Source organism: Pecten maximus, chromosome 7, assembly GCF_902652985.1.
Source record: "Pecten maximus chromosome 7, xPecMax1.1, whole genome shotgun sequence".
NCBI lineage: Eukaryota > Metazoa > Mollusca > Bivalvia > Pectinida > Pectinidae > Pecten > Pecten maximus.
In genome coordinates, this window is record NC_047021.1 from 2,341,900 (window position 1) to 2,355,030 (window position 13,131).

General features: G+C 34.0%; 1 protein-coding gene across 1 annotated transcript in view; it reads right to left on the minus strand.

Annotated features, from left to right (window-relative positions):
* LOC117331312 overlaps positions 1-13,131 on the minus strand; it is a 69,907-nt gene that overhangs the window by 24,675 nt on the left and 32,101 nt on the right. The window contains 3 exon segments of the mRNA XM_033889981.1: positions 3,842-3,926; positions 10,293-10,319; positions 12,751-12,884. Of these exon segments, the coding sequence (XP_033745872.1) occupies positions 3,842-3,926; positions 10,293-10,319; positions 12,751-12,884 (246 nt within the window).

Below are 13,131 nucleotides of genomic sequence, written 5' to 3' on the forward strand. Positions count from 1 at the left end.
TGTGGTGAGAAATTCACACTTCAAACAGGTGATGTCAGGTGTGGTGAGAAATTCACAGTTCAAACAAGTGATGTCAAGTGTGGTGAGAAATTCACACTTCAAACAAGTGATGTCAAGTGTGGTGAGAAATTCACAGTTCAAACAATTGATGTCAAGTGTGGTGAGAAATTCACACTTCAAACAAGTGATGTCAAGTGTGGTGAGAAATTCACAGTTCAAACAGGTGATGTCAGGTGTGGTGAGAAATTCACAGTTCAAACAATTGATGTTAAGTTTGGTGAGAAATTCACAGTTCAAACAGGTGATGTCAAGTGTGGTGAGAAATTCACACTTCAAACAAGTGATATGTCCAGTTTGGTGAGAAATTCACACTTCAAACAAGTGATGTCAAGTGTGGTGAGAAATTCACAGTTCCAACAAGTGATGTCAAGTGTGGTGAGAAATTCACACTTCAAACAAGTGATGTCAAGTGTGGTGAGAAATTCACACTTCAAACAGGTGATGTCAGGTGTGGTGAGAAATTCACAGTTCAAACAGGTGATGTCAAGTGTGGTGAGAAATTCACAGTTCCAACAAGTGATGTCAAGTGTGGTGAGAAATTCACACTTCAAACAAGTGATGTCAAGTGTGGTGAGAAATTCACACTTCAAACAGGTGATGTCAGGTGTGGTGAGAAATTCACAGTTCAAACAAGTGATGTTAAGTTTGGTGAGAAATTCACAGTTCAAACAGGTGATGTCAGGTGTGGTGAGAAATTCACACTTCAAACAAGTGATGTCAAGTGTGGTGAGAAATTCACAGTTCCAACAAGTGATGTCAGGTGTGGTGAGAAATTCACAGTTCAAACAGGTGATGTCAAGTGTGGTGAGAAATTCACAGTTCCAACAAGTGATGTTAAGTTTGGTGAGAAATTCACACTTCAAACAGGTGATGTCAGGTGTGGTGAGAAATTCACAGTTCCAACAAGTGATGTTAAGTTTGGTGAAAAAATTCACAGTTCAAACAAGTGATGTCAAGTGTGGTGAGAAATTCACAGTTCAAACAAGTGATGTTAAGTTTGGTGAGAAATTCACAGTTCAAACAGGTGATGTCAGGTGTGGTGAGAAATTTACAGTTCCAACAAGTGATGTTAAGTGTGGTGAGAAATTCACAGTTCAGAAATCTACAGTTCAAACAAGAGATGTAAAGAAAAGTGAAAAATCCACAAAACTCCTGATTGAAAACAATAAATACTAATTTGGACTAGAACTGTCGCCAGGATGGCTGACTAATACCCCTGCAATCTGCACGAGTCAATGGTGAATTGGAACTCTTAATTAGAGGCTAACAAAGATAACCCAGTAATATAGTGACCAGTTGCCATAACAACCATAATTTTGAAAAAAGAAGAAAGTGGCATGCACATCTACACATGGTCCTCTATATTTGTGTGAAGTTTTATTGAAATCGGCCCTTTGGTTTAGGAGCAGTTGTCCGGACAAACTTAAAGTTATGGTTCTTATCAGGAAACCTGTTTATCTTTTTTTTATTTTTAATTTTTCAAAATTTTTACATGTATAAAATACACATCTTTTTTTTTCTTTCTTTTCCCACACACTCTTAATATTCTATTGGTTTTTTCCAAATTATACTTTTTGATACAAGATAATCAATGAATATCAATAAAAGATATCCAATCATTCTTACACTAATTTTTAATTACTATTTAGAAATCGCCATTTCATATATATTTTTCTATGTATAGTTACAATATATGCACATGGTAGGCTTATTCTTAAAAATACTTGAAAATAATCAGTCAAAATTCCAAATCTAAATTTTATGATTGTTGAGTATGTTTTAAGCTCGTTAGAACACAAGCACAGTGAGAGAAAAGAAAGATAGAACAAGAAATGTAAGGAAATAGAAAAAGAAGAAAGTTCACATTTAGAAAGAGAAAGCAAGAGAGAGGGAAAGGGAAGGGTCAGACTTAAACACTAAAAACATGATCATTTAACCCACTGTAAACACATAATTTCATATTACCACAATGTATGAGATAAAGGTCTATATAAGATCAAAATTATTTATATTACGACAAGTATACCTAGTCTAATTATAGGTTAAGAAAGGTCGAGTTCTACCAAATTTTGCCATTTATTCCACTCAAAAGTAAATTTATTAAAAACTTTCTCTCCTTTGCCCACAGCAATAAACTTCTGCACATTATAGTAATCTTTAACATGGTTAATTAGTGATGAGACTATTAGAGACTTGTACAAACACCTGGCTTTATATATATAATGCTTAATGAAAAGAATTATCTCGTTGTCAATTCTATTATAGATTCCATTGTGCTGGAAAGCACCAAAAAGAATCATTTCTTTATTTAATGAAAATGGAATAGAAACTGCTAATAAAAGGTTTTCAAAATTTGCTAAAAAATTCTGGACTTCATTACACTCCCAAAAAATATGTGAAATTGTCTCCCTTTCCAAATTACAAAAAACACAAAATGGATTATTTGTAAGTCCAATTTTATATAAATATGAATTAGTAGCTAGAATATGATGATTTATCCTAAACTGCAGCCATTGTAATTTTGTGTTTTCTGTAACTCTGAATGCAATTAGATAAATTTTTTCCCAAGCCTTCTGATTGTAGTCAAAAGTATTTCCCCACTTGTTTTGTGCAGTTATAGATGCACTATTTGTATTAAGCATATTATAAAAATCTTGAGAACCTTTGACTTTCTTCAACACAATGGAAACCTGTTTATAGTGACTAGTTGCCATAGCAACCATAATTTTGAAAAAAAAGAAAGTGGCATGCACATCTACACATTGTCCTCTATATTTGTGTGAAGTTTCATTGAAATTGGCCATTTAGTTTAGTAGTTGTCCGGACAAACTTAAAGTTATGGTTCTTATCGGAAAACCTGTTCATAGTGACCAGTTGCCATAGCAACCATAATTTTTTTCTAAAAAGAAAATGCCATGCACATCTACACATGGTCCTCTATATTTCTGTGAAGTTTCATTGAAATTGGCCATTTAGTTTAGGAGGAGTTGTCCAGACAAACTTAAAGTTATGGTTCTTATCGGAAAACCTGTTTATAGTGACCAGTTGCCATAGCAACCAAAATTTGTTTGAAAAATAAAGTGGCATGCACATCTACACATGTTCCTCTATATTTGTGTGAAGTTTCATTGAAATCGGCCCTTTGATTTAGGAGCAGTTGTCCGGACAAACTTAAAGTTATGGTTCTTATCGGAAAACTTGTTTATAGTGACCTGTTGCCATAGCAACCATAATTTTTTTTGAAAAATAAAGTGGCATGCACATCTACACATGATCATTAATATTTGTATGAAGTTTCATCGGAATTGGCCCATCGGTTTTGGAGGAGTTGTCCGGACGGACGGACGGACGGACTGACGGACAACCTGATTCCAGTATACCCCCCTAACTTCGTTGCGGGGGTATAAAAAGCATTAACTCTATGAGTAGTGCCAGTTAAACCAAATTATTCTAACAGGTTCTTATACAGATCATCTGATGTGATAGTAATGAATCAAACACCAGTATGATACACACTGAATAAAGGGCAATAACTCTGTCAATATTAGTATATCATTAGTAAGTGAGAGATATACCAGTTCAGTCAGCAACTGTGTGATAATATCATCCAAAGATACTTGATGTATATAAAACCTGATGATAACTATTGGTGAACGTGTACAGGCCGGTATACGCGTGTATATATGATATACACCATGGACAAAGTGTCACACAGTTCTAAGAGGCAGTGGATTGCACCCAGTCTGGAGATTTTGAGTTTGGGGTCTAAATACAATCTTACATCTAGAAGTTCAGTAAGTTCTCCTTCCGCCATTCCTCGATGTGAACACCAAATAGCTGTGGTGGTGTCCTTCACCAAATCTTTCCTGTTGATAGAATAACAGCAGCATCAGTATACTAGGTAAGATATGTGATTAGATCCTTTATCATAGACTCAGATACTTACATACAAAAGGACAGAAAAATAAGTGTGAAAAGTCATTGAATATAGTCATTGTGATAATTATGTATATAACTTCACATCATCACATGGTAACAAATAAGATAATTACGATTCATCACATGGAAAAAATAAAATAACTACAGGTCATCACATGGTACCAATTAAAATAACTACAGGTCATCACATGGTACCAATTAAAATAACTACAGGTCATCACATGGTACCAATTAAAATAACTACAGGTCATCACATGGTACCAATTAGAATAATTATAGGTCATCACATGGTACCAATTAAAATAACTACAGGTCATCACATGGTACCAATTAAAATAATTATAGGTCATCACATGGTACCAATTAAAATAACTACAGGTCATCACATGGTACCAATTAAAATAACTATAGGTCATCACATGGTACCAATTAAAATAATTATAGGTCATCACATGGTACCAATTAAAATAACTACAGGTCATCACATGGTACCAATTAAAATAACTACAGGTCATCACATGGTACCAATTAGAATAATTATAGGTCATCACATGGTACCAATTAAAATAACTACAGGTCATCACATGGTACTCATTAAAATAACTATAGGTCATCACATGGTACCAATTAAAATAACTACAGGTCATCACATGGTACCAATTAAAATAACTACAGGTCATCACATGGTACCAATTAAAATAATTATAGGTCATCACATGGTACCAATTAAAATAACTACAGGTCATCACATGGTACTCATTAAAATAACTATAGGTCATCACATGGTACCAATTAAAATAACTACAGGTCATCACATGGTACCAATTAAAATAACTACAGGTCATCACATGGTACCAATTAAAATAACTACAGGTCATCACATGGTACCAATTAAAATAACTACAGGTCATCACATGGTACTCATTAAAATAACTACAGGTCATCACATGGTACCAATTAAAATAACTACAGGTCATCACATGGTACCAATTAAAATAACTACAGGTCATCACATGGTACCAATTAAAATAACTACTGGTCATCACATGGTACCAATTAAAATAACTACAGGTCATCACATGGTACCAATTAAAATAACTACTGGTCATCACATGGTACCAATTAAATAACTACAGGTCATCACATGGTACTCATTAAAATAACTACAGGTCATCACATGGTACCAATTAAAATAACTACAGGTCATCACATGGTACTCATTAAAATAACTACTGGTCATCACATGGTACCAATTAGAATAACTATAGGTCATCACATGGTACCAATTAAAATAACTACAGGTCATCACATGGTACCAATTAAAATAACTACAGGTCATCACATGGTACCAATTAGAATAACTACAGGTCATCACATGGTACCAATTAGAATAACTACAGGTCATCACATGGTACCAATTAGAATAACTACAGGTCATCACATGGTACTCATTAAAATAACTACTGGTCATCACATGGTACTCATTAAAATAACTATAGGTCATCACATGGTACCAATTAAAATAACTACAGGTCATCACATGGTACCAATTAAAATAACTACAGGTCATCACATGGTACCAATTAAAATAACTACAGGTCATCACATGGTACCAATTAGAATAACTACAGGTCATCACATGGTACCAATTAAAATAACTACTGGTCATCACATGGTACTCATTAAAATAACTACAGGTCATCACATGGTACTCATTAAAATAACTACAGGTCATCACATGGTACCAATTAAAATAACTACAGGTCATCACATGGTACCAATTAAAATAACTACAGGTCATCACATGGTACCAATTAAAATAACTACAGGTCATCACATGGTACCAATTAAAATAACTACAGGTCATCACATGGTACCAATTAAAATAACTATAGGTCATCACATGGTACCAATTAAAATAACTACAGGTCATCACATGGTACCAATTAAAATAACTATAGGTCATCACATGGTACCAATTAAAATAACTACAGGTCATCACATGGTACCAATTAAAATAACTACAGGTCATCACATGGTACCAATTAAAATAACTACAGGTCATCACATGGTACCAATTAAAATAACTATAGGTCATCACATGGTACCAATTAAAATAACTACAGGTCATCACATGGTACCAATTAAAATAACTACAGGTCATCACATGGTACCAATTAAAATAACTACAGGTCATCACATGGTACCAATTAAAATAACTACAGGTCATCACATGGTACCAATTAAAATAACTACAGGTCATCACATGGTACCAATTAAAATAACTACAGGTCATCACATGGTACCAATTAAAATAACTACAGGTCATCACATGGTACCAATTAAAATAACTATAGGTCATCACATGGTACCAATTAAAATAACTATAGGTCATCACATGGTACCAATTAAAATAACTACAGGTCATCACATGGTACTCATTAAAATAACTACAGGTCATCACATGGTACCAATTAAAATAACTACAGGTCATCACATGGTACCAATTAAAATAACTACAGGTCATCACATGGTACCAATTAAATAACTACAGGTCATCACATGGTACTCATTAAAATAACTATAGGTCATCACATGGTACCAATTAAAATAACTACAGGTCATCACATGGTACCAATTAAAATAACTACAGGTCATCACATGGTACCAATTAAAATAACTATAGGTCATCACATGGTACCAATTAAAATAACTACAGGTCATCACATGGTACCAATTAAAATAACTATAGGTCATCACATGGTACCAATTAAAATAACTACAGGTCATCACATGGTACCAATTAGAATAACTACAGGTCATCACATGGTACCAATTAAAATAACTACTGGTCATCACATGGTACTCATTAAAATAACTACAGGTCATCACATGGTACCAATTAAATAACTACAGGTCATCACATGGTACCAATTAAAATAACTACAGGTCATCACATGGTACCAATTAGAATAACTACAGGTCATCACATGGTACCAATTAAAATAACTACTGGTCATCACATGGTACCAATTAAAATAACTACAGGTCATCACATGGTACCAATTAAAATAATTATAGGTCATCACATGGTACCAATTAAAATAACTACTGGTCATCACATGGTACCAATTAAAATAACTACAGGTCATCACATGGTACCAATTAAAATAACTACAGGTCATCACATGGTACCAATTAAAATAACTACAGGTCATCACATGGTACCAATTAAAATAACTATAGGTCATCACATGGTACCAATTAAAATAACTACAGGTCATCACATGGTACCAATTAAAATAACTACAGGTCATCACATGGTACCAATTAAAATAACTACAGGTCATCACATGGTACCAATTAAAATAACTACAGGTCATCACATGGTACCAATTAAAATAATTATAGGTCATCACATGGTACCAATTAAAATAACTACAGGTCATCACATGGTACCAATTAAAATAACTACAGGTCATCACATGGTACCAATTAAAATAACTACAGGTCATCACATGGTACTCATTAAAATAACTACAGGTCATCACATGGTACCAATTAGAATAACTACAGGTCATCACATGGTACCAATTAAAATAACTACTGGTCATCACATGGTACCAATTAAAATAACTACAGGTCATCACATGGTACCAATTAAAATAACTATAGGTCATCACATGGTACCAATTAAAATAACTACAGGTCATCACATGGTACCAATTAAAATAACTATAGGTCATCACATGGTACCAATTAAAATAACTATAGGTCATCACATGGTACCAATTAAAATAACTACAGGTCATCGCATGGTACCAATTAAAATAACTACAGGTCATCACATGGTACCAATTAAAATAACTATAGGTCATCACATGGTACTCATTAAAATAACTATAGGTCATCACATGGTACCAATTAAAATAACTACAGGTCATCACATGGTACCAATTAAAATAACTATAGGTCATCACATGGTACTCATTAAAATAACTACAGGTCATCACATGGTACTCATTAAAATAACTACAGGTCATCACATGGTACTCATTAAAATAACTACAGGTCATCACATGGTACTCATTAAAATAACTACAGGTCATCACATGGTACCAATTAAAATAACTACAGGTCATCACATGGTACCAATTAAAATAACTACAGGTCATCACATGGTACCAATTAAAATAACTACAGGTCATCACATGGTACCAATTAAAATAACTACAGGTCATCACATGGTACCAATTAAAATAACTACAGGTCATCACATGGTACCAATTAAAATAACTACTGGTCATCACATGGTACCAATTAAAATAACTACAGGTCATCACATGGTACTCATTAAAATAACTACAGGTCATCACATGGTACCAATTAAAATAACTACAGGTCATCACATGGTACCAATTAAAATAACTACAGGTCATCACATGGTACCAATTAAAATAACTATAGGTCATCACATGGTACTCATTAAAATAACTATAGGTCATCACATGGTACCAATTAAAATAACTACAGGTCATCACATGGTACCAATTAAAATAACTACAGGTCATCACATGGTACCAATTAAAATAACTATAGGTCATCACATGGTACCAATTAAAATAACTACAGGTCATCACATGGTACCAATTAAAATAACTATAGGTCATCACATGGTACTCATTAAAATAACTATAGGTCATCACATGGTACTCATTAAAATAACTACAGGTCATCATATGGTACCAATTAGAATAATTATAGGTCATCACATGGTACCAATTAAAATAACTACAGGTCATCACATGGTACCAATTAAAATAACTACAGGTCATCACATGGTACTCATTAAAATAACTACTGGTCATCACATGGCCCAATTAAAACTAGAACTGTCGTCCAGAGAGCCAACTCATATCTCTGGCCCCTCCACAGCCCCTCTGGTGAAGATTTTCCAACAAAAACTTGTTTTTAGTGAACAGGTTACGTGACAGCAACCTAAAGTTGTCTTGACAAAGTTTTCAACAAGAATATGGGTATTGAAACCTAGTAACCATGGAAACCAAAAATTCTGTAGAGAAATGTCATGCATGCACATTTACATGGTCCTTATCAATCCTGTGTAGTTTGACTTGAAGCAGTTCACAGGTTTATGAGGAGTTGACTGGACAAAATTCACCCTCACCCAAAAACGAAATATATAAATAAGTGACCTGGTTACCATGGTAACACCACAAAATTACAACATGATATAGATTACGCACATCTACAATGTATAAGGGTTATTGCCATAAAGTTTCGTTGAAATTCCCTCAGTAATCTAGGAGGAGTAGCCGGTACGTCGTTGTGTCTATAGAGGAACAGACAGACGGACAGGTGTCTGTCCGACAACCTGATTCCAGTATACCTCCCTCTACCTTCGTTGTGGGGAGTATAATCATTAGGCATCCTAATTCACTAAGTACTGTGTGTGCATGCTTCCCCACTCAAGGACTAACATATTATACAAACTTTATATATTGCATATATTAATATGATAATAACCAAAGTAACATAAAAATTAAGACAATTCGGTGAATTACTTCCCCCCTCAGATGTGAAATTATATGCTAAGAGTACACATATAATGAACAGTGGCTCAAAGGTAAAAAAATATAGATCAAAGTGACCTATTTTGGTAATATGTTTTTTCATGTAAGTCAAATGTCAAATGTAGGTCAGAGTGACCTTCTTTTGAAACATATGATACACTGCCACTCCTTGGTAAACCAACATCCCAAATATAATGTTCCAGTGACACTAAGTGTAGGAGAGCCCACCAAGATAAAGTGTGGAAAGACAGAAGAATCATGTAAGATAGATAGAAGGACACAATACAAAACTGTAGTGACTCTCTCCCCTCTCCCAGTTTCTGGTGGGAGCTTAATAAACTCATATTTCACTTTCACGTTTGATATAGTTTTGTAAAATATCAGTCAAACAATAAAAACTATAAAATGTCTGCAAGACATAAATGCCTTCGCTACCACTTCACACAACAAAACATAGTTTGGAAAGGATCGCATTAGCAGTTCGTAAGATTTGCATTAGGACGGGATGGGACAGGGAGTGACAGAATGCAATGGGAAGGACTTGGGTAACACTATATCCCACCCCCACCCCCCACCCCCCCCTCCATTTCATGGCGGGGATATTACAAATATAATATAAATCAGAAACAAGTTAAAATAACTAAAATATCTAAAATACTAAAATATATGTCTCTATCAGCAGATGATTTTCCATATACTTACCACATGGCTATGGTCCACTTAGTAGCACTGGTCACGGGTTAGTGAATACAACACATATGTAAAACACAAACATGCTAAGTTAGAGAGAGACAGATACACACACATGTCAATATGGCTGTTTCCTGTTGATCAGAATATCTTATGTATAACTAAAGGGTCACAGATCGGGATTCCTCCTCTCGACCAGGGAGAGAAATGATTATGTGGCTATGGTATTGTTGATGATGATTATAAATGTAGGGTCATAATATATACATAGAAGAAGTTGATTTTGACACTGTAACAGTAGTGGGATAGCCTGATATACAGTCCACAAGCCACATTAACACTCAGGTAAATCACAAAATGTTAAAGATAAGTACATAGAAAAAGAATGCAAAATAAAAATAAACAAAGCTGGTATTTAAATAACATGTCTGTCAAGTTTTCATTCTTAAACTGGAGCCTCCATTTTATTTTAGACAACTGGGCACTATCTCCACCACTACATGTTGGTGTCCACATAAGCCAGGAGAATTTTTTTTAATAAAATCCCAAGACCTTTACCGGTCAAGGTCAAGAACATGCAATAATAATTGGTAAGATATCAAATTCTACACAGTCATTTTGCCTTCAGATGTCCATTCCTTATTACATTGACTTTATGGGATAATTTAGTGTCCAGCTTGACCAGGAAAATTCTCTTCTTTTAATAGCCCAACTAAAGGCTATATTTGAGGGAGTGATGCGTTAATATCAAAAGCAAGTCAACAGTTTGAGTGAAAATGTGTACCCACTGACTGTGACCTATATCTTTTCAACGACTTTTACCAAAGATTGAATGTATAACAAATTTAGCTTTGAGAGAAAGTTTGATTTTCATTTATTACGTCTTTATTGAGATGAAACAAAAACATGTTAATTTCATAGTGCATGCATGTATAAGAAAGCAACATGGGACAGGGCCTTAGGGATAGGGCCGTATAAAAAGTCAATAAAAAGTAGACTGTCATCAATCTGTACCAAGTACATACCCTATTAAGTAGGAAGAAGCTTCTGTTTCTCGTTTGGTGACATTCCCACAATCTATCTTTCCTCCAAACATATCTTGGGATACTTTTTCTCCCATTTTGTGGCAGATTCTATTACTGTTTTCTTTCAAACACATTTTGGTTTGGCTTTTTTTGTTTACATTTAGAACATCAGCTTTCACACTGTATTATGGGATTGGGGATTCTTATTTAAGAACCTTAGTTGGATGGTACCTCATCCCCTCGACGATTTAGATTAGTCAAGGATTTCCATCTATTTTATGCAATTACACATTTTTTGGAACCCAGCGTTACACTAAGTTCAATAAGGAACATGCACAATTTTTAATTTGCACTTTGTTCAATTTAATCAGAAAACAGTGATTTGCTTCGTCGGTGACCATCTTTACACCACCTGAGCTGGTTATATTACATGAAGTTACATTGCAAAGTTTAAGAAACTACAACAACTGAATCTAAATGACCAGACTGAGTATATATTTAATAATAAATTGATTATCACTAATCTGACGTTACCAGTATATACAATAAATTGATTATCACTGAAATAACAGGTAAATATGATAATCTGATTATCACTAACTCCAGTCAGACATGCCAAACAAAAGATCTCCAGTTTTCTGACCCCTTGACAGGCATTTATTGAAAAAAAAAAATTAGCGGTATTTATTCAGAAAAAAAACCTCATAACAAGCATTCAGAGGTCACTAAAGCCTAAAAGCTCTCCTGGAATCAAATCGCTGTATTTCTGGTAAACATGTTTATCTAGACCTACCGTGACCTTGAACATTTACGTAAATATTTATTTGATTATAACAGTTTTTATTGCAGAGACAGGGAGTTACTTAATTTTACTCATGAACACATTTTGTAACATACATGACCTATTTCTTCGACCTTACAGTTAATAAAGGTCATGCATTGACGACAGACCTGAACCAATGAATTAGTTAATTAACACTGTATACCATGTATAGACTAAAAATAATACAGCTAGAACTTTACAGAAACAGCACACAACAAGCAATGGATCCACTTTCTACTTGAGATGAGACTTCTTATAACAATGTTAGTGAGAATTTTAACAAAATACAATACTTAGAATATTAAAAGATGGAGTTAATAATGTTATAAAAGGAAACAAATATATTGCGTGATGTATGTGTTAAGGTTAATTTTCATCAGGGTCACACTTATTTAATGCTCAAATCTGTTCCCAAATCAAAACACAAAGGACTAACAAAATCACATGAACTTTTGATCAATTACATATAAATCTTTAAAAGCTGAAAATTCATATATTTTCCAACATTGTTATGTATACAGTTTAGCCTTTAATAATTTGGACGTTTGTTTTGAGAGCAAACATTTTTGAGCTTAAATCACGTTTATAGAACATTTCAACTTTGGGCCAAGGGGATCTTTACCTCTGATCGATACCATCTTCAAAATCACCCTCCAGCCTTTCAAGAATCTTAGCAAACAAATCGCCAGGGTTTCCTGCCAAAAGGTATTCTTGAATTTTCTGTGTAAGTGTTCTGAAGCTGCCATAAACTCTTACCTACAAATAAAACAGTTGCTGGTTAACTGGTGGAACTATATCAAGTAATGGTTCCTCTAAAAACACTCATGATATATTCTGACAAAAATCTTAAAGGTATAATTATTATAATAGGAAAAGTTCATTATACTGTCAAAATATCTGTTTGGAGACATTCTGGCATTATAAAGGATGGATTGCTGGACTTACAGCTAATTTATATTATACAGTGTTAGGTGGAACAGGATGATATCAGTTTGTGTGTTAC